At 36.7% G+C, this 20,373-nt stretch overlaps 4 protein-coding genes across 11 annotated transcripts in view; all 4 read right to left on the reverse strand.

Moving 5' to 3' along the window:
• LOC105174366 (putative pentatricopeptide repeat-containing protein At5g09950) overlaps positions 1-1,363 on the reverse strand; it is a gene marked incomplete in the record, with an annotated part of 4,421 nt that extends 3,058 nt beyond the window's left edge. The window contains 1 exon segment of the mRNA XM_020697766.1: positions 1-1,363. Coding sequence (XP_020553425.1) covers positions 1-1,228 — 1,228 coding nt within the window.
• On the reverse strand, positions 2,112-4,925 carry LOC105174341 (probable rRNA-processing protein EBP2 homolog). 2 transcript variants are annotated; one of them, XM_020698074.1, is made up of 2 exons: positions 4,730-4,925; positions 2,112-3,395 (listed from the first exon to the last, which is right to left on the reverse strand). In XM_020698074.1, exon 2 carries the CDS (start codon positions 3,341-3,343, stop codon positions 2,465-2,467), a length of 879 nt encoding a protein of 292 aa, XP_020553733.1. In that variant the 5' UTR covers positions 3,344-3,395; positions 4,730-4,925; the 3' UTR covers positions 2,112-2,464. The 2 variants fall into 2 exon arrangements, with proteins under 2 accessions (XP_020553733.1, XP_011094714.1); XM_011096412.2 differs by having other exon boundaries at positions 2,112-3,376; positions 4,730-4,922.
• LOC105174342 (E3 ubiquitin-protein ligase UPL4) lies at positions 6,274-14,182 on the reverse strand. Of its 7 annotated transcripts, none has more exons than XR_002287994.1 (19): positions 13,972-14,182; positions 12,894-13,510; positions 12,639-12,749; positions 12,398-12,514; positions 12,149-12,307; positions 11,902-12,063; positions 11,445-11,597; positions 11,236-11,357; positions 9,960-11,109; positions 9,722-9,817; positions 8,288-9,505; positions 7,973-8,200; positions 7,783-7,887; positions 7,508-7,588; positions 7,325-7,393; positions 7,114-7,242; positions 6,985-7,030; positions 6,770-6,859; positions 6,274-6,703 (listed from the first exon to the last, which is right to left on the reverse strand). XR_002287994.1 is itself a non-coding variant. In XM_020697647.1 (19 exons), the coding sequence occupies exons 2-18, from the start codon at positions 13,497-13,499 to the stop codon at positions 6,794-6,796; spliced, it is 4,656 nt and encodes a 1,551-aa protein (XP_020553306.1). In that variant the 5' UTR covers positions 13,500-13,510; positions 13,972-14,182; the 3' UTR covers positions 6,274-6,703; positions 6,770-6,793. The 7 variants fall into 7 exon arrangements, 6 of the variants coding, with proteins under 6 accessions (XP_020553306.1, XP_020553305.1, XP_020553307.1 ...); XM_020697647.1 differs by having other exon boundaries at positions 6,947-7,030; XM_020697646.1 differs by adding an exon at positions 13,639-13,687 and having other exon boundaries at positions 6,274-6,859; positions 6,947-7,030.
• On the reverse strand, positions 15,640-18,213 carry LOC105174343 (nuclear transcription factor Y subunit B-8). Its single transcript, XM_011096421.2, has 7 exons — positions 18,053-18,213; positions 17,708-17,957; positions 17,169-17,298; positions 17,011-17,016; positions 16,837-16,917; positions 16,664-16,723; positions 15,640-15,941 (listed from the first exon to the last, which is right to left on the reverse strand). The coding sequence occupies exons 2-7, from the start codon at positions 17,941-17,943 to the stop codon at positions 15,897-15,899; spliced, it is 558 nt and encodes a 185-aa protein (XP_011094723.1). The 5' UTR covers positions 17,944-17,957; positions 18,053-18,213; the 3' UTR covers positions 15,640-15,896.

Below are 20,373 nucleotides of genomic sequence, written 5' to 3' on the forward strand. Positions count from 1 at the left end.
CTAGACATGAGAATTCGCCAAAGGCACTCAAAAGAAGAACATAACTATCAACATTTAGTTTAACCAGGTGTCTAGTATCCAAGAAAACCTCCACTGCTTCTTCCCCTTGCTTAAGCTTCACTAATCCAACCATCAAACCATTCACGGACACTGCATTTCTTGTGCCCATTTGCTGAAAAATACTCTTGGCAATATCTATCAAACCGAGCCTTGCAAAACCGCTCACCAAAGCACTACCTACATATAAATCTTCTACAAACCCATACATCTCGACTTTTGCTAGCAGCTGCTTGAGCAGTAAGGAACCATGATCAACATTAAGGGATTCAGCGGCAGCAGTTATTAAGCTGCCAAATGTATACTCGCTAGGCCTAAAATTAAACCCTAAACCCCTCTTTTGCATATCAGAGAAAAGATCAAAAGCAGAAACCACATCCCCCCTCTGAGAGTAAACTGATATGATAGAATTCCAGGATATGGAATTTTTATTTTCAATTCCATCAAAAACACACCAGGCATGATCACTACCAGTGGAACCCACAATGCAGCTCCCATACATGGAGACCAAGGCATTGCACACGACCACATCAAATGCATAACGGGTTTTCGAGACTAAACCATGAATTTGCATCCCATGTTTTAACCCCTCAGCTCCCAATCTCTGACAAGCCCTTAACGCGCTTCCAAGTGCATAATGGTTTGGAATAAACCCTGCAGACACCATTCTGCCAAAAACTGCAATTGCATCTTCAGGCGTTTCATTTTGAGTATACCCAGTAATCAAGCACGCCCACGTAACGGAATTCTTATCCGGCATTTCATCGAACACATTGTTAGCAGAGACCAAATCTCCACTCCTAGCATAAACATTGATGAGGGTATTGCCCATAAAAAGATCGCCAACGAACCCATTCTTGATTACATCTGAATGAAACTGTTTGGCTTCAAAACCAGAACTGGGAAATCGGTACTTTTCAATCAAAAGATCATACTTCTGAGAAAGCCCAAGTTCAGCTCCTTCCGATAAAATTCCAGCCTTTTGACAACGGTTGTCATGACGAACTTGCGTCTGTATCTGGACATCAAAAGAAGAGCGTACGTAGTACTCCGTGACTGATCTTGAGGGAAAAGCTGAGACTTTGGTGAGTGAACTAAAGAATGGGTCTCCATAAACGTATTTGCAGAATAACCGGCGGGAAGATGATACGACGTCCTTGGGAGAAAACATTGAGTTGAAGCAATTCCTCCGTTCATGTCTATTCCCGCGCGAGTTTCAATTTTAGAGAGTGGGACAGTGTCATCTCTCCACATACCTATGCCACTTCTCTGGGACTCATGGCAGACCAACGTATAAAATCGAATGTTGGACCAAGCCCGGTCTATAATTGTATTTTTAAATTATAATCTTCGAATATAAAATAGTCGTCGATGATGAATGAAAAATTAATCCTCCTTTGATCTTTTTTTAGTTTTTATACACAAAATAACATTAATATTATTATTGCATTTATCTTTTAGAAATATCTTTTTCAAATACTTAATTTAATATTTTAAAAATAGTATAGAAATAGTGTTCGCTTCATTCCATATATACAATGTAAAAATATACCAAAAAAATAACTAACTTTTTCATTTATAAATAGCTATTTTTCATTCTATGACTATAATTCAGGAGTAATATTTTGTTATAATTATATGGTTTTGACTTATATTACATTTACATATAAATATAAAAATATTACTAGAGAATGCTAAATTATTTAGCTAGTCAATATATACTTTTATGTGCTGAATATTAGAATATAGAGTAGAGAAATCATTGGTGATACAACGACAAACGAGGGAAAACATACAAAGGATGAGAGCATATGTAACAATCACAAGGATGCTGAAAATGAAACGAATGAGACTGTGATAAGATTTCTCTACTGGACAATTATGGAGTGACAAAATTTGATCCATCCAGTGATCCTACGACCAGTATGTTGTTAATCAAACTACAGAGAAAACAAGAGAGAACAAGAAAGAACGATCCGGAGGTAGAATGGTTCTGTGCTAAAGAACAAGCACAGTAAGAATAACAATTTTTGACTGGATACCCAGGGAAAGAATTGAAACAAAGAAAGCTAAACTGGCTTATTGGTCGATGGCAAGTGTAGGAATACATGAGTTCTGAAATTCAAATTTCACAGCTAATAGCCTGCAAGAGAGTGAAGTACAACAAAACCATAGTTGACAAGGCATAGATAATAGAGCTAGAAGCATAATTGCGTTTCTAATAAATGGAACTCAACTAAATAACAGGTGATGTGTGCTTGGATCAAAATAGGAGGCTAAACTAGTCACAAGAAGCCATCAAGATCATCGTAAATTCTAAGGCAGTACATAATGCACTTGGACAGTGTAATCCATCCCTTGGATTATCCTTTCCCTGTAAAGGTGAAAGGGAGCACATTTAAGTATCTCATACTTTTTGTTTCTTTTGCTTGGGAAAATTGCTTTTATTAAAGGCTCTGAAATCATTCGTGGTCTCTGAGGTGTTCTGCTTCTTCAACCCTTTCTTCCCTCCGAATCCAAATTTGGAATCCCTATAGGCCCTATCCTTCCTCTTTTTATCAAATCCTTTCCCCCCCTTTCCACCACCTTGTTTTGTCTTACCTCCAGAACGATCTCCAGGAGCCACTCCTGGTCTCTTCTTGCTTGATCTCTCAAATGCTTTTCCATCTTCAAAAGCCAAACTAAAATCACCATCTTTGTCACCCCCAGCAAACCCACTCTGCTTCCTCTGCTTCCTCCAGTTTTTAACAGATTCTATCTCTTCTTTCTTCTGTTTGGCCCTCTCCTTTTGCTTCTGCACCTGTATCTCCTTAGCTAACTTTTTGTTCTCCCTTGCCTTCCTTCTCTCCTCGGCCTCCTCAATTTTTCTCTTCTCTGCCAAGAGACGGCCCTTCACTTTCTCCATGTGTGCATCAGATTTTACCATTTCAGCATAATAGTCAGAAGGCCTCAAGAAAGGCAGCCCCACTGATTGAAACTTCGTAAAGGCCTGCCTTGCACCCTCAAGTGCCTGTGTATAGAAGGCAAGCTCTCGCGTGAGGTCATCATTCACATCCACCTCTTGCTCCTGGTCAATATCAACAGAAAGCTTGTGTTGGAATTCTACATTTTCAGGCCAGCTAATATCTCCAAGTTTATCAAGCAAGCCATCCTTGTTGTATACAGCTGTCTTTGAAGGCTCACTTAATTTCACATCTTCACCTTCTTCAGATTCTGATTCAGACCCAGAAACCACAGGATCATCATCTTCCATCCCCATACCATTTACTGTTGCATTGTTCTGCATGATTGTTTCTTCTTTTTGGAGCAATAGAATAGTCTGTTAAAAGAATAAAAAACTGGAAATCAGACAAAAAAAAGATCAACTGCCTGAGGCAAGACGCCAAAAGCAAACAATATTATTGCGACATTAAGGGCATTCGGACCGACTTGTATATGGCAACACTAACTTCATAGACAGAGAAAGTAGTACAAACTTCATATCGGAAACCAGCATATTTCTCACTGATTTTAAAATATAATTCCCATTATTTTAATCCATTTTTCTCAACCCTTTCAAGGGGGATGCAGTAATTTAGTTGCTGCAACCATAGCAGTTAAAGGCTCGTGGCTAAAGATGCAGCAACTATCAAAGAAGGTGCATAATTCCAGGAAAAAGTTGCATGGTCACACCATTAGTAGCTTTCAACAAAAATTGTAATATAAAGATAACAAAGGGAAATACTTGCTCACACTGTAACAGAATACATTCAACATAAAGAAAGTTATATAATCATATTCAGCCAATTCAGGTTTTTTCTGTAGCAAATTGAGCAATATTCAGCAAAATCAACACTTTTCCAAGTAAGCTCTGCAAAGTTTTAGACATTCTGCTATTTATTTCAGCAAATTGATTTTTCCTTGTAGCAAATAGAGCAACACCTCAGCAGAAACAATTCAAGAAAAAGAAGAAGAAAAATAAATTATAAGAGTAGAAAACTGCTGGAAAAGAAAAACAAATGAAAACACTGAGGAAGAAAGGAAGAGAAGAAGTCAGACCCGGAAAGGAGAGGAAGAAATACAAAATCAAAACAACTAGAATGAAAGAACAAGAAAGTAGAAGACTGGCAAAAAGAAGGCACATGAAGAGATATACCTAAATCGTCTGCGCAGCTGGAGTGAGGAGAAGAGTAGGGTTACAATTGTTTCTTTTTCGTCTTTTAATCTAAAACTATAACCAAGAGCCCAGTTCAGACCCTTCCCAAATGGCCTTGGATTAGGGCACCCCTTCTTTAACTACGGCAGTAACCAATATTTTTTTCACTTGAAAATTGAGAATTAATTTAACGCATATGGATCTCTCTCAGAGAATAGCTTGATTGCAATGAGTTATCTCACCAATCCCACATAATAAATCATACGTGATAAGCCAAAAGCGGACATTCCTCAGAATGTCGGAATGTCTCACATACACAGAACCATTACCATCGAAAAACCCCTCCAAAAACGAAAAGATAAATAAAGAACAAAAAGGTCATATCCCTGAATAACCAAAAAAACCCTAGAGAACCTTACGGAAATCGTCCCATTAAGAGGCGCAATAAGCCCCAAACGTAAATTCCCAGAAAGCAATTAGAATAACTCGAACAGGAATTCAGATATAAAAACTCACTGAAAAAGAAGAAAAGCATACCTCAAGTGAGATCGAACTCTTACAACTACGTCTTCTTCTCCTCTATCCGAACACTTTCTCTCACTCTCTTTAAGAAACAACAAAAACAATCAAATATTTGGGGAGAAAGAAATCAACAACATTAAGAAAGGAAAGCGGCGTCAGAGTGAGAAAGAGTGGAAATTAGGGTTTTACTCTATACTGATGAGGGTTTAGATAAGCTGAAGATTTCTTTGCATGGTACAACTTTGCCCTTTGGAGTTAAAACTACGAAATACTTGCAAAAATAATAAACATTCAAGTTCCAGATATTAAAAGATGATAAGGATAAAATTACAGTTTATTTACACAAATTTTTATTTTAAAAAATTCATATATCATTCATCCGAAACGTGAATAAAAAAAATTATACATATATTTTAAAAATATCGGCATCGTTACATAGACTACTCTTTTTTTTATTGTCAAGAATAATTTCTCTAATTTCAAAATACTTTAACGATTATTTTTCCAAAAGTATTTATCTTTTGTAAATAATAAGTATTTAATAAAAATCTAAATATGTAAAAGCATAAAAAAAATATAAATATTGTGAATTTAAAATTAATTTAACATTTCAGAATAATAATTCTTTATATAATGAGACATTGTGTAGTTCTTTTTTAAAATTTTTCAATTTTATTACTATATATCAAACTAATAAATGAGTAATTTAAGAATTTTTTATTCAATTCCTTTGGCGTATGTACAAATGTAGGAATGATACATTTTCCTACTTTTATTTCTTTCATAAATTTATTCTATTTCTTCATAAATTCTTACATACCAATCACCTTCTAAAAGTATTCTGCTGAAAATTTGATACATAAACTAGACAATAATTTAAGTCTTACATTGGAGAACAATATTACATTTTGTACTTTATTTAATATTTACATATATTATATGTAGATTAAAAAAAATATTATATATACATGCATGAATTAAATTTTCACCTACCATATCATATCATGTGTCGTGCACAGATAAAATATAAAAATATGAAAAGAAAAAGAGATATTTACCGAATTCTTTCTCAATTAAAACCATCAAACTTAAACAAAAATAGTAGACATTGATATTTTTATCCTCCTATTTCATAAAGCAACCAAGCTTTAAGGCAAGAAAATGAGGGTTGTTTTTCCTCCAATACTGCCTCCATCGATTCTACCAGCAGGGACCAATATTGACATTGTCAAGTTTCAATAGTTTGAAGAACAAAACTGAATAAATAGTTAAGTATAAGAACGAATCTAATTCCCCAAAAGGAGCAATATTAATATAGGACAAAGTCATACTATATGCCCTCTATTTAATATAAAAATAATAATACAAGGCATCAAGTGTAACATCTATAATAATGCTTTTTTGCGATATTGTTGCAAGTCGTCTGCGTATTCATTCCAACCATTAATTTATCGGTTCACCAATAAAAATGAAACAGATGAACGACTACGGGAACTTACTGTTACCCACTCAAAGTAGACTTATTTTTTGAGCAAACACACAAGCCTCAAGCAACATCGTATCACATTCAACACATTTAATGATACCATGAAGTGTAATATGTACATCCACAGGCTGATCAACAGACCAAACCACAATGTATATACAGTGGAAACGCATTGGAGACACCCACACATAAACAGCAGCAGGCGCAGGCGCAGGCGCAGGCGCGGGCGCGGGTCCTTGCCCGTCTCACATATGCACACCGAGCGACATCAGAGAGAGATTATATTCCATTGCTTTAAAATTATTGAAACGCATCTATTTTATAACGATTGAAAGAAAAACTGTACAGTCTTTGTGCCCCTACACATTCACCTTCCAACCTCGTCTACTCGTGTTAATCAGCGAATGCCATATATACACATTTCACAACTAGAGTGAACGACTGAAGAGCTTCCATCTCTTTCCGACTCGATCCGCTCTCCAGCCGCTGCGGCTACTCAGCAGCTAAACCAGCTTCCCACGTTATGTACATCATCAGCTAACCTAAATCCATATTCACATGTTATATACCTGGTACTGCAACATTATGGCAGATTATGAAAGGTGGAATGATCCCTGTCCCTCAGTTACAGCATACAAGAGCTTCTCTTTCATGACTTCCTGCAAAGTAAACACTTGAATTCTAAATGTTTTTGCCGGCTACAAAAAAATCTGAGGAAAAATAACTAAGGAAAGAATGGGGTGAACTTTTGAAGAGTAAGGAGGAAGCTTCAAATAATTTGCACATGTCATCACACTCGGCAAATCAGCATCTATCCCCTTGCTACAATGCTGTTGGAAAAGAAGAAAATGGAAATTCATTATTCAGTCAATGAAAAGGCAACAGGATAATGAGCCAAATCTCTTGTTCTGACCTTCCGAACAATCGTAAGCTTAGGGTTGAGAGAAGCAAGCCCCCCAGTTGGAAGCCGGGGTGCCCCAGTCACAAACTGTAAGAACGCTCTTTGCTGCTTCAGATCAAACTCTTGCATGATCTCCAGTAACTGATCATTAGATATCCATGAGATGAAATCTAAAAGAAACTGAGATCTGAGATAAAAAGGCAGCCAATAGATTTATACTGACATTTACTATAGGAGGACTGCTAATTGTGTAGCCATGATCAAATTTGATGTGATCCAAAAGATCCTCTGACTGCTCAAAATTAAAAAGGAAAGGGCAAAAAGGGGGCTTCAGCTGTTCGTCAAATGAAAAATCATGCATTTTGCAACATAAAGTTAGAGCTAACAGAAAGCATAATACACCTACATTCCATAGCACATGTTCTCCACATAGTAACCGCTCTAATTCTTCTTCTGTGAAGACCTTCAGATGTTTAATGGGGAAGACCTGAAAGTAATTAAAGGAAACACAGATACATCAATATAAACTTGTCAATAAATAAAATCATAACAGATTTGAGATATAAACAGAGACGAATGCAGCAATAGCAAACACAAAAGTTCTTTCCCATAAGAACATTTGAATCCAGTGCATCTCTAAGAAATCAAGGCAAACGACCACCCATAGCCTGCACAACCTACCTGATCAAAACCTGACTTGAATGCTTCCACTTGTCTAGCGATTCCAGATTTTGTTGTCGCGTCGACAATGAGTGTAATGTATTCGTCCAAATTATAGAGATTTACCTATAAACCACTTAAAGAGAATGAATTTGTCGGATTTATCAATCTAAAATATCAGTGGAAACTGAGGAAGACCGCAAAAACTAACCATCCTTGAATCAGTCTCAGGTACAAGAACATAATCTGGATACCCAGGAAGGGTGAAATCAAGACAGAGATCCTCAATTTTCGTGTTCCGCAAGCATACATCAAGATCAGCTGATTCTTCTTTACACACAGACCTCAGATACTCCTTCCTTTCGACAACAGCCTGAAACTCTAAAAGAGCCCTACCAGATGCAGGATCAAATGACTGGATGTCGTACAAGCTAAGTTCCTACATAAAGGATAACCGAAAAGCTAAATCAAATGAAAATTGGTAAAAATCATAATTTCCCTAGTATCAATACCAAAACCATCATACCTTCCCCAGAATGAGTTTATACAAAGCTTTTGAAAACGGAAGATCCAAAACTCTACCATCTTGAAGAGCTTTAGCAACTATATATCCCAGAAGAGAAAATTTTTCAATCACATCTGAATATACAGAGCTACTTGATGCACTGAGCGAGGGTGACCAAGGGCGTGGGAAGAGTCCAAAAGGGGACACCAGAAATCCCGTATTCTCAGTCTCTAAAACTGCTGTGCACTGAAGTGGAACAGTGTCATCTCTCCACATACCTAAGCCACTTCTCTGGAACTCATGGCAGACCAATGTATAGAATTCCAATGTTGGACCTAGACCAGTACCCACCTCTTCATCATATTCCACCTCAAAAAGAACCTTTTGATGGGTATGGAGTTCCATCATTTGTGCAGCAGATTCTAGTATTTTATTTCGGTGAACCAAAATTTTCCTGCGGCTTTGCTGCCTGCCACCAGAACCTCCAGCATTACCATGAGACACGGAATGAGTTTGAACTGGCGATCGGCCTAATGCTGCCAGATGAAAATACTTGCACCTCGCTTCAAAACCAAATAAGAAAGGGCACCAAGCCATCAACTGGGTACACCACGCAGGCATGGCCCCAACAGAGACAGCCATAGGGTCCCGCATCTGCTGTTCCAGTTTTTCTGTTAACTTCTTGTTGACAAATTCATTTGGGGGGACTTCAGAAACCACTACATTTAACTTATCCAAATCATCTGTTCTTCCTTCAGCAAATGCATATGTTCTTTCACGGGACATTAGATGAAATCTCAATCTGTTTATTCCTTCCAAGCTTTTAAGAAGGGACAATATATCATATGTAGGACCCAGTTTCTCAAGGTCAACTTCAGAAGCAAACATGGGACAGAAATATGGAGTGTACTGAAAGAATAAGGCTCTTTTTAATGAAAGAGAACATTGTGCCTCATCATGACTAGGCTTGGGATGTCTTACTCTGGTTGTAACAGGTCTTCTGTAAGTCAATTTGTATATACGATTCCACAAGCTGGCACTTGAAATATTGTCATGGTCTGTTTCAGTTTGCAGGTTTAGAATCGATTGATATAATGTCAATTTACAGTTCAGCTGCTGGCTTTCCAAGTAAAATAACAACTTTGGCGAAGTTTCTTCACAATCGCTGCATCCTGGATGATCAAAATTGGTACCACCATCCTCTTGAAGGGGGTCATGCTCCTTTGGCTCAAGAGGATCCTTATAACGAATTACGTAGATAAATCAGGTAGAAATAATACGAATATATGTTCCGTCTAAACTATGAACAAACAGCCATATAATTGAACAGACTGGGAGAGGAGAAGAGAAAACTGAATAAACAAGGAAAAACAATTGTCGCATTCAGTGAAAAACAAATTAAAAGAATAAACTGGTGGACAATATCTAGCAATGATCAGGAAAGAACAAACATACTGTTTGAACATCAGCTACATCTGCTGAGTCCATAATTCTTTGTGAGGAACTGGAAGTATCTGCTGGTGAAGACAACAACAAATTTGATTCCTTATCCTTCAAAGAAAGTAAGAACTGTTAGAAGCAAGCTCGTGCGTAGTATATTGACAAAGGAATATGGTTTAATTTCATGTTCAAAGAAGCCACTGCAAAGGGATAATAAGTCGGTCAGCTAGAATTATGGAAGACAAGTATAAACCTGCAGTTTGTGAAAATCAACTAGCATTTCTGTGGACTTTATAACATCTATACTTTTGGCTTGACAAATGCTTGAATCTGACGGTGAATGTGAAGATGAACTATCTTTCTCCTTCGAACCCTTAGACTCTGACCTCAAAATCTTGGTTTTACCATTAGTCACTCTAGGCAGCAAATATCCTTCAATTTCTTCCAGAGCCACAAATGGGTCGACATTCACAACATCGTCAGCACAATCACGAAGAGAGACCTCCCCTTTCTCCCTCACAAACTGAACTTTGAGACATGGGTACGAAGTGCAACGCCCATATGGAACAGTGGCATAAGAGTTCCTCCGCCTGGCTGTATGGCTTGAGATGACAGGGAAATTTTCAACAGAAGACAGAGCACTTTGTAGTCTCCTTATTAGTATCAGAAGTGGAAATTCCTCTCGAGCTGTGTTGTCACAGGATAATAGTAGCCGTCCAAACAATTCAAATCTTTTCTCCATTATGCACAAGTTATTTACTGCATTATTATCTTCTCGTCCAACAATATGCCTGCCATTTGATAGGTAATTAACTAATGCTTTTATGATTCCACTCTCCACAAACTCAAAAGTGGAGATAGAATCTTTATCATTAAGCTCAGACATGATTTGGTGCAAAAGATCATAAATCTCTTTTTCCTGTTGGCTAGATGTTGCCTCTTCCAGGGCCTTGTTCACCAGGGCTGTTAAGGCACTGGATAAAGTTCTGAGCTTCTGAAGAATATCAGTTACTCCTTTCTCAGGGTTCACTGATTCTGTTTCAAAGTAAGTATTCCATATATGCTTTGCAAGATTCTGAACAGTGTCTTTCTGAAGCTTGCAGGTTCCATTTTCTGGAGATCTTGCAGATTGACCTGTATCAAATGTGAAGCATGGGCATCTATGGACATCACGGGTAACTGACCTTAGAGTTGCATCATTTTCCATCTTGATGCCATCAAAAACAGGAGACTGCTTCAAATCTTTATCTGGAGAAAGCAGCGCATAGATGGAAAATAGGACACCTTCTTTGACAAAAGAATTCAAGTAAACATGCGGAAGCTTGAGCGTTATAGTATCAACTATTTGGAGGGCCAAAATTATCACATGATGATCCTTCCTTGTAAACACTCCAGCCAAAAAGCTGACATTCAGTAGATGATGATCCAGCTTTTAGATCAGAAGATCAAATGAAAATAAAAAAAAAAAAAAAAAAGAAGAAGCCTTGACAGCTAACTAAACCATAGGATAGAGAAGAAACCCCTTTCACCTTGAAAAGTTAGCAGTTTGTAGCAAACAATGAAGCGCGCCAGATGAACTGAAACGAACTAACTTATTGATAACAGATAGACAGCCGTAACATATAAGCAGATTCACACCAGAATTTACCACCTGCTTGTGGATGAAAAGGACATGTAAAAGACTGGGGGAGGGAAACATGTGGACAAACAATTCAAGTAAGACATGTGAGGCACCAACCTGAATCAAGATAGGAAGTAGATCAACTCCAAACTTCTGCACAATATCAGGATGGCTCAAAAGAAAAACTTCTTTGTCCGACTTTTGTTCACCATCCTGTTCTTCAGTAATTGCTGGGAGAAGCTCATTCAGCAACTTCAAAACTTCATGTATCTAAGAATAAGATCAGAAAGAAGCCATATCTTACAAATGATGCATGATCCAATTATAGATGCTACTGAATGCACCTAACAACTTCTATATTGCAGACCTCTATTTAAGCAAAATAGCAGCCACAAATTATAGAAAGAAATTGAAATCATGTTTTTTTACGAAGGCACCGGAAACAGAGACTCCTGCTATAGCCGAGACAAAAACAATAATCGAGTTCAAACATATTATAGTAAGAGTGAGTTAGTCCATCTCTGTGTTTGTGTCAGAGAGACACACAGGGGCAAGAGAGATCAAATTGACGAACCTGACTGTGATGCCCACCCACCATGGAAACATACAGTGTTCCATGTGACAAATCATAAGTGGATAGCATGTCCTTCACTGTGTTGCTTATGTTGAGCTCAAAAAGTGTCCTGAAAGCAACAATAGAGCCAGCGGCCAGCTTGACAAGTAACCCTATCAATCCCTGCCAATGAATAATGAAATTTATAGTTCAAATAACTTAAATTGGAGAACTTTAAAGGCAGGAACATAAACAGAATTCTCCTTACAATATATGTTGGTTGACAAAGTGTGGTTCTGCTATTTAAGCCTATTAGATGCAGAATGTGCTGAACCAGCCCGTGTTTACAAATGTCATCCAACATCTCTGCAGAACAATAGACTTGCTCCCCTATTTTGATCAAGCAAGTGGCCACACTCTCAACAAGCTAAAGAAAAAAAGGTTAAAGGTCAAAAAACAGAATTCAAAATGTTTCCAAGAGAGAATCATTCAGAAGAGAACTTTGCAGGACAATTACCTGTCTATCCTCATACTGGAGAAGGTTACACAAAATTGGAACTGCCTCCATGAAAAGTGGAGGAGATTCAGAAGATAGTTTCTTACATATATTGACCACAGTAGACAGTGCAACCCTCTGAGAAAACAAAAACATGGCAAAATTCAAAAGGAACGGAAACTTCAGATCAAAATAATCACATAAATGGAACATATATTTCATAACTGAAAAATATTTGATATACGCCAATGTTGGAGAATACCTGCACACTAGTTGAGAAGAAATCAATATAACTTAAAACAGCCATTATTGCACCAGATTGCAAGCAAGCAAGTGGCTGTTCACGTGATATTTTCTCCATTGCTTGCAGACACTACATTGGAAACAGAAATTAGAATTTGAAAAAAAAAAAAAAAGGGACAGTGAAAGTTTGAATTGTACAATAAATAAACCACAAGGCAAACATACTGGCAAGAACCACAAACTAAACATGTATGAACATAAGTAACAATCATACTTGCTCTGCCACATCCAAGTATTCAATTGCCATTAATCTTTGACAAAGGACAGGAACCGCATCATGTCTCACAAGAAAGCCTGAGGATCGGGGATTAACATCACACAAGTAAGTTATAGCTCTTATAGCCAGGAGCATTATATCCGGATTGCTCTCATGCCTTGCCAATCGGACAAGTACTGGAGAAAATGAGTCCACCATTAGGCTCGAGAGAGAACTATCAGTACAAAAGGATAGCAACTCGCACAGCTCTGTGAGTAGAGCCAACTGCCCTGATTCCTCCACCTCCTCACTTAAACTCGACAGCACTTTCTTAAACTTGCTCTGATCACTCATTGATCGATGCCTATAGTAATCATGGATGCTATTGTCAGAATCACAAGAGCCATATGCAGATTCTTTCTCTCCGTCACCCTCGGATCTAGTTGAGCCAGAAGTGGAAGATGATGTGTCCATGTCAGCATCCTGGGCTTCATGAGCAGAACTCATTGGTGTTTGAGCCGATGAATTGGAAGAACTTGGCCTGAATTCTAACGAACTACATGCACGCTTATCTGCTGGCAATCCATCCACAACCTCAGTTCTTTTTTGACCTCGATTTGCCATTCCCTAAGCCACTGGGAAGAGAACAAAACGACTTCAAAGACCTCATCCTATAACACTAACCGGACAAACACACAAAAAATCAACACACAAAGCCGGGAATTCGAACAAAATTTATAAATGCTCGAAACTTCAAATTTACCATCAACTGGTACAAAGTCTCGTTGGAGTTGGGTGAATGAACAAAAATACTCCCATATGAAGAAAACAAATAGTCAGTAAAGACGTCACTTCGCATCAAACCCGCAAACACTGATCAGTTCTCAACTCAGTAGATTAAAATCAACCATGAGAAAAGATACACCAAAAAACAGGACTCTTTCACATGAACAAAGGAGGAAAAGAAAACGCCAAATAACGATAGCCCAGATAGGGAAAAACGCGAAATTCACTGAACAAAACCCAAAATAAGGGATTGGAAAGCTACATATTCAAAACCGATCAAAAAATCGTTCTATTTTCCTGTTTGTGTTACCTAGAGTTGTTTATAGATAATTGATCTTGCCAGCGTCGTTACAGGAATTCTAGGTCTTTTCCAATTCCCACCTTCAGTTGCTATTTTCTCGGGAGGTGAATTTAATATTATATATATATATACAGGTTTGAGAAGTGTTTGTATTTACGGAAAAGAGCTTATAAGGAGGATGATGATGATGATGATGATGATGATGGGTGGAAACAGAGTAAGATGGAAAAGAGGGTCTTTTATTTAAATTCGGAATTAGCAAATATTGATTATACTAATAACCTCTTTTAAAAAATACGGTAATCTACAGTTAGGGGAATATTATTGTGTGAGTCGCCATCATCCTATCAATGGTGGGCAGCTATGTTGGGACACGTGTAAGATCATGATGCAATCTGATAAATTTGTGTTTGGGCTTTAATTGATGTGGGCTTAAATGGGCCTTTCTTGGCCCGTTAATGCCTTTATTTGTTTATATTGGATGGTTGTTTATAAAAAAGGTTCATAATCCTACTTGTTTATCTTTTCTTGATTAGATTAATCACATTAATTATGTCATTATGTGCCCCTAAGTTATATTAAACACGGTCACTTATCGTTCCAAGAATTTCACATAATTATAATATAATATAGAAATAATTTTAAAGAAAATCAAGCTAATTAAAAATCCACTAGAATCCTATTGTGAACTATGTTTTATTATATATTGACCTTTTCTCTATCTTGTGCAAAAGATGCCATCATCCAAGGACACCATAGGTGACTAATTTGCTAAAGTGGGATATCATGGGCTTGCTTTATTTGGTACAATGATATTCATCGTATTCCAACACTTTCCTTGGGGGCAAATTGTGTTAATATTTATCACATATATCGTCACCGGTCCACTTTCAATCAAATGATAGATTTATTTTTATTATTAATTTGAGAATTGTATTGATAAACAATTTATAAGTATTTCTGTGGGCAAGCGATTTGTAATTCTTGATGCATGCTCTAACTCCTAGTGTTAATCGAAGCCGAGATCATCTAAATTTTTTGAACCAAATACAGAAAAAAATTGTGGGCAAATCGATCTTTTTTAGCATTTAATATCAGCATTATATTAAATCCAAGAATTTTCAATTATATTTACTAGAGATTGAGAGCGAAACAGTATCAATTGAAGGGAAGAAAGCGTCCTTAGTGATGAAGACTCTTTTCCAATTGAGCTAAGAGATCTTTTCAAATCGGAGTGAGGCATATATAATCCATTCAAAGTGGGAGATAGGATGAGATAGGAAACTTGAAGAGAAAGCAATCTTGTCAATGCCGTGTAACCCTTAATTAATTAAGTAAAAAAAGTTGCTTCTTCAAGATGCATACTTTAGGTGCCGCACAAGTACTTATTCTCTCACCCCAATATCACGCCAGAATTACTCAAAAATAGAAAGGAACCTAACAAATTACATGCTTGAGTTCGCAAATTCATCGGGATAGGGTATTTTCTGTTTAGCACTAAGAAGGCAAAACACCAGTCAGACAGTAAATTGGCATATCCAAGCAATTCCACAAGAGAGAATAGAAATATACAAGGAAAAATAACAGAGTGGATATGGAATTCCTTTTAAGTCTCATTTTTTTCCTTTTGATAATTAATGTAGCAATAGAGTTTCCACAAGGAGAAGAAACAAGTCATAATAATAATATTATGATGAAATTTAACGTGAACAATAAGTTACCAATCTTGCCCGACATTATTGTCTGTACCCAGAAAGACTCCCAAATTTACAACCTTTTTACTGGAACTACATTATAGCTCAGACATACACGAGCACAAAAAGAAAAAAAAAAATCATGAGACAAAGTTTTACAGTCGAAGTGAAATGCATTTTGAGCTCTGCTGATCTCTCTAAAAGGATGAAGGAGTGGCATTGGTCAAAGATGAGCCCATTCTAATCCATGCCTGGCATTGGCACCATCATGTGTTGAGCTTGTTGCTGAAAACATAGAAAGAAATAGGAAGTAAGAACAGAAGCCACCAAGTCTGGATAGGAATTCAAATACCAAAAAGAGCATTAGGCTAAATTCATACACACAAGGAGCAATTTCACGATAAAAACAACTGAAAGTAACTAAAATTAATCGGAAGTCGAGATACTAATGGACAATAATGATGTCAAGGACTCAAGATGTCCGTTTCCCAAGCTGGACACAAACAGTAGGTAAAAGAACTTTAGCGATTTCCTTTCCCAGGTTATGGGGATAATACCATAAGAACTCAGGTAAAGTCAGCATGGCGACTCTCTTTTCGATAACAGGCAGACTACAAATATTCTCGCAGTTATTCATTAGCTTCAGAAAGATTGCCACAGGGGGACCCAAAAAGATATGATGAATTATGAAAGGCAAGCGGTACAGCGAAACCAGTGACAATCTCTTGTTTTATATTGGCTATCTTTAAAGCGCGTGAACAAGATTGAAGGATTTAAAATCTTCAAAACTTCCATAGAAGATCCCATATCATGGTCAGCCCCAAATAACTGCTTGGCCTCATCTAACCAGGTAATGTAGAAGCACATATGGCAAAGTTGATGAAACCATTCCAACACAAATTGCTGAGAGGCAGAAGACATGCACATAGATACATACACATATGTAAAGTAGATACAAACAACAGGGGATCATGAAATGACACCCAGAAGCACAGATGTTGAGGTACCTGAGCATTTCCATAATTCATGCCTTGTGAAAAAGAACCCTGGTGAACCAGCTGTGGATGCTGCAGGACATAATCGTTTAACAATGTCAGTAAATCAAAATCCATAAACATTACAATTATAAAATTATGCCACTAAACCTAAATGCATATATGAGATCTATGCTACAGCTCACCTGTGAATTAGGAATTGGTTGTTGTAATCCATCCTTCCTTCCAGATCCATCTGCACCCTTGGCTGATCCCTTGGTATCACCCTGTTGAGAATATTAATAACATCCAGACTGTTAAGATAAAAAATAATATCAAAAAAATAGCCAGCAAATAAAGCCAAAGATCCATTAACTCACCTCCATCTGCCGCATCAAGAGAAATTCCAATAAAAGCAAGGCCAGAGAAACAAAAATTATCAGTTGCAACATAATACAACATTATAGCATCGCAACAGTTCAATATGTACAAAAGTCAGTCAAGAGAAACCAAAAACAAGAAATGAGAACAAAATTACCTCTCTGTACCTAGTGAGGTACACCTTAAGAGGATCAATGTAATCTTCAAAACCTAAAGTAGCCATAGCCCATAGCAAATCATCCCCGTTGATTGTCTTTCTTTTCTCTCTTTGGCACTTATCACTTGCCCTTTACAGTTCAACCACCAAAAGTACAATTAGTTTTAGATCCTAAAAATAGCACCTGGGACATAACTTCACATTCATATACAGGCATTGAAGATTAGCCATTCATCACCCCTTCCACACATATCTCTTCAAAATAACACATGCATATATAAAATTCGATCAGATAGACAAAATAAAAGTCACCGCAAGCTATTGGCCTACACATGATAAATGATGAATACGAGTTGCGCCTGAAGAATACATGAATCGATAAAACCAACAAATAACAAACTACAGGAAATAGAAAGGAAGAAAGAAATAAAAAACCGGCAAGTCCGTCCTCTGCCGACACACTCTATTCAGTCCATCACAATTGCAAACATACAAAACAAGCAGCATACAATTCAACAGTCGAGTGTCCACCAACATACTCGCTAGTGATGAAGCTAATGAACTCCGAAACGCATTCCTGTACCGTCTCCTTCGCATCCTTGGCAATCTTCCCATTAGCAGGAAGCGCCTTCTTCATGATCCGGCTAATATTCGCAATCGGCAAAAACCTATCCTGCTCTCGTACGCCGGAGCGCGGACTCTGGTCGCCTCCGCTTTCATGGCTGCCGCCGGCGGGGCTCCCGGGAGCTCCCTGCGACGACTGTCCGTCCGCCATTCGATCCAAAAACCCTAACAAATTCAACCAAACCCTAGGTAAGGGGGATACATAATACAGGGCTGTGTAAGTAACTGCAGCGCGCGCGCGAGAGAGAGAGAGAGGTCACCTGTTAGTGTGAGGGGATTTGTGGAATTTGTATTTTGGGCGCGAGAGAAGGATCGGAGGGTGGAGAAATGGGGAAGGAGACGACGACTGAGATTGAGAGATTGGGAAATGGGAATATGAGGTTAGGTTATCATCACCGTTGGTTTCAGCTAATTTATGCGATTCCGTGGTGTGGGGTGGACTTGTTCTACCTTATTAGACCACGTGCCCTCTGCCAGACTACATATCTATCGGAACCCCTACTACGACGCCGTAATTTAAATAAAAGGTTATTTATATTTTGCTATAGGAATTATAATCGTCTTTATATTTTCATATTTAAATTTTTTTGTATTAATTTATCATCTCAATTTTATAAAAATTTTATACTTTATCGTTTATAATTATTATTAATCAGATTTTTTGTCCAAAAAAAAATCACATACAGTATATATGTGATATTAAAAAATTATATAATTTTTATATTTTATTTATTAAATTATCTAATTATATTCTTTCATTCACATATTATTATTTGATTAACCATATCTTTTGTTATATTTTAAAAAATAAATATAAAATATGCTAATCGAAATAAAATTTATTATTTTTGTAGAAAAATAATTATTATTAACAAAAAATAAGTAAAATAATAAGCATAAAAATAGTATCTTCTTAACATATAGTGACAAAATGATCTTCAGTGGATTAAGTTTATTTTAGAAGTGGTTTTTCTCCCAACACTGTCCAATTTAACTTTTATTTGCTTTTTACTTTTTTTACAAGCACTACACACTTTTGATTCTGCTACAACTTTTAATTTTTTCTACAAAATTCACTTTTATAAAAATAGAAGTTTTTACAAACACACCCTTAAGCTCTCAATGAGATATCTTAATTTCTCCTAAAGATAATTACAACTACTTTTTATAAAGCCAATTATTACTTTCACAATTTCGGGGATTTCTATAATTAAGATGTTCAAACACACGATTCAAAAAAAGCAATAAGTATATATATTTATATTTTATTCTTTTAAAAAAGTATCGCTTTTATAATGAATAATATTTAAACGTGGTTTTCGTGTTCTATGAAGTACATCATTAATTAATTTTATTTTCAATGGTTATGTGATATTACAAATCGTGACGATAGTTCAATAAACGAGACATAAATAGAGCATTGGCGTGTATGCAAATCGTCTGCACTCATATTATTTTTTTACAATTATAATTTTTTTGTATTTAAACTATGAAAATATTATGTGCTTTGTGAGAATTGTGTACCGCTGCAACTAGTATATAAAATAACAATAGCAAAGCATTTTTTGTTTTAAAAAGGGGAAAATATGGAGTAATAGATAAGAGGGAAAGATAATAATAATTATAAAATGATTTAAAAAGTTATTAAAATTACTATTATGTTAATTTTTTTTTTTGAAAAAAATAGAATGAATTAAAGAACAAATAAAAAGTAGATTGCGATAATAAAAAATTAGTACGATTAAAGATTTTCTTTTGGAGTAGTATAAATATTCATTATTATCACGTTATTCATTTTTTAATGTAATTTGAAAAATTACAAATACCAATTCCTAAATTAAAAATAACTATGTAGCTTTTAGACCGAGATAAACATACTACTTAACCCTATAAATTACTATGTCCCTTATTGATTTGCAACATATTAGTTCATAAAAATCTATCAAATTGTGTTCAAAAAGACAATATAACCAAGTCGATACGGAACTTACAGGAAAGCCTCGTAACCCTAAACTCTGCATTGATACTATCAGAGTTACCTTCAATTTATTCTTCTATAACATTAGACCTTACAGATGTGTAGAAAACAATGTACCACCATAGTTCAAAATTGCACTAGAATTGGTTGGGGAAATTCCCGAAAAGGAATAACCCCTCCAAAAAGTGGCGTATGCCGCTTAATTGCGGCAAGCACACGGTATTCTTTAGTAAAAGGCGAAAGAATAGTTCGCTATGTGCTTACCGCGCGGCTGCGTGAGTTCAATATTTGCTGGGTGTCCCATTTTATGCACACCTATTGTCTCCAATCACTCTCTGCTAGCGATGTGGGACAAAAAACTTCCTGCCTGGCACCCCGTCACCCATCGCTCACCTTAGGCTACCGCACACATAACACACTGCTGTATATCCAGGAACTACTATTTACATATTTGATCGATCAAAATCACACCATTTCTTTTTGGGGGAAATATAACGAACAGAAGCCCGTTGGTTGACGGAAAATGCCACACAATCAGCTATAAAATCAAAGGCACAGTGAATGAAACAACGAGGGAGAATTGTTTATGAAATGCGCATGACA

The sequence above is a fragment of the Sesamum indicum genome, linkage group LG11 (assembly GCF_000512975.1).
Source record: "Sesamum indicum cultivar Zhongzhi No. 13 linkage group LG11, S_indicum_v1.0, whole genome shotgun sequence".
In the NCBI taxonomy this organism is placed as follows: domain Eukaryota; kingdom Viridiplantae; phylum Streptophyta; class Magnoliopsida; order Lamiales; family Pedaliaceae; genus Sesamum; species Sesamum indicum.

What these genes read in the sequence shown, in the direction of transcription:
- LOC105174341 (XM_020698074.1), bottom strand. Translation starts at nt 3,343, where the DNA reads ATGCAGAACAATGCAACAGTAAATGGTATGGGGATGGAAGATGATGAT.
- LOC105174342 (XM_020697647.1), bottom strand. Translation starts at nt 13,499, where the DNA reads ATGGCAAATCGAGGTCAAAAAAGAACTGAGGTTGTGGATGGATTGCCA. An exon ending in CAAACTGCTAACTTTTCAAG is followed by an intron (nt 11,110 to 11,235) that starts GTGAAAGGGGTT and finishes ACTGAATGTCAG; the next exon opens with CTTTTTGGCTGGAGTGTTTA. An exon ending in GAGAACATGTGCTATGGAAT is followed by an intron (nt 7,394 to 7,507) that starts GTAGGTGTATTA and finishes AATTTTGAGCAG; the next exon opens with TCAGAGGATCTTTTGGATCA.
- LOC105174343 (XM_011096421.2), bottom strand. Translation starts at nt 17,943, where the DNA reads ATGGCGGACGGACAGTCGTCGCAGGGAGCTCCCGGGAGCCCCGCCGGC. An exon ending in ATTAGCTTCATCACTAGCGA is followed by an intron (nt 17,299 to 17,707) that starts GTATGTTGGTGG and finishes TGAACTGTAAAG; the next exon opens with GGCAAGTGATAAGTGCCAAA. An exon ending in AACCAATTCCTAATTCACAG is followed by an intron (nt 16,724 to 16,836) that starts GTGAGCTGTAGC and finishes TATGTCCTGCAG; the next exon opens with CATCCACAGCTGGTTCACCA.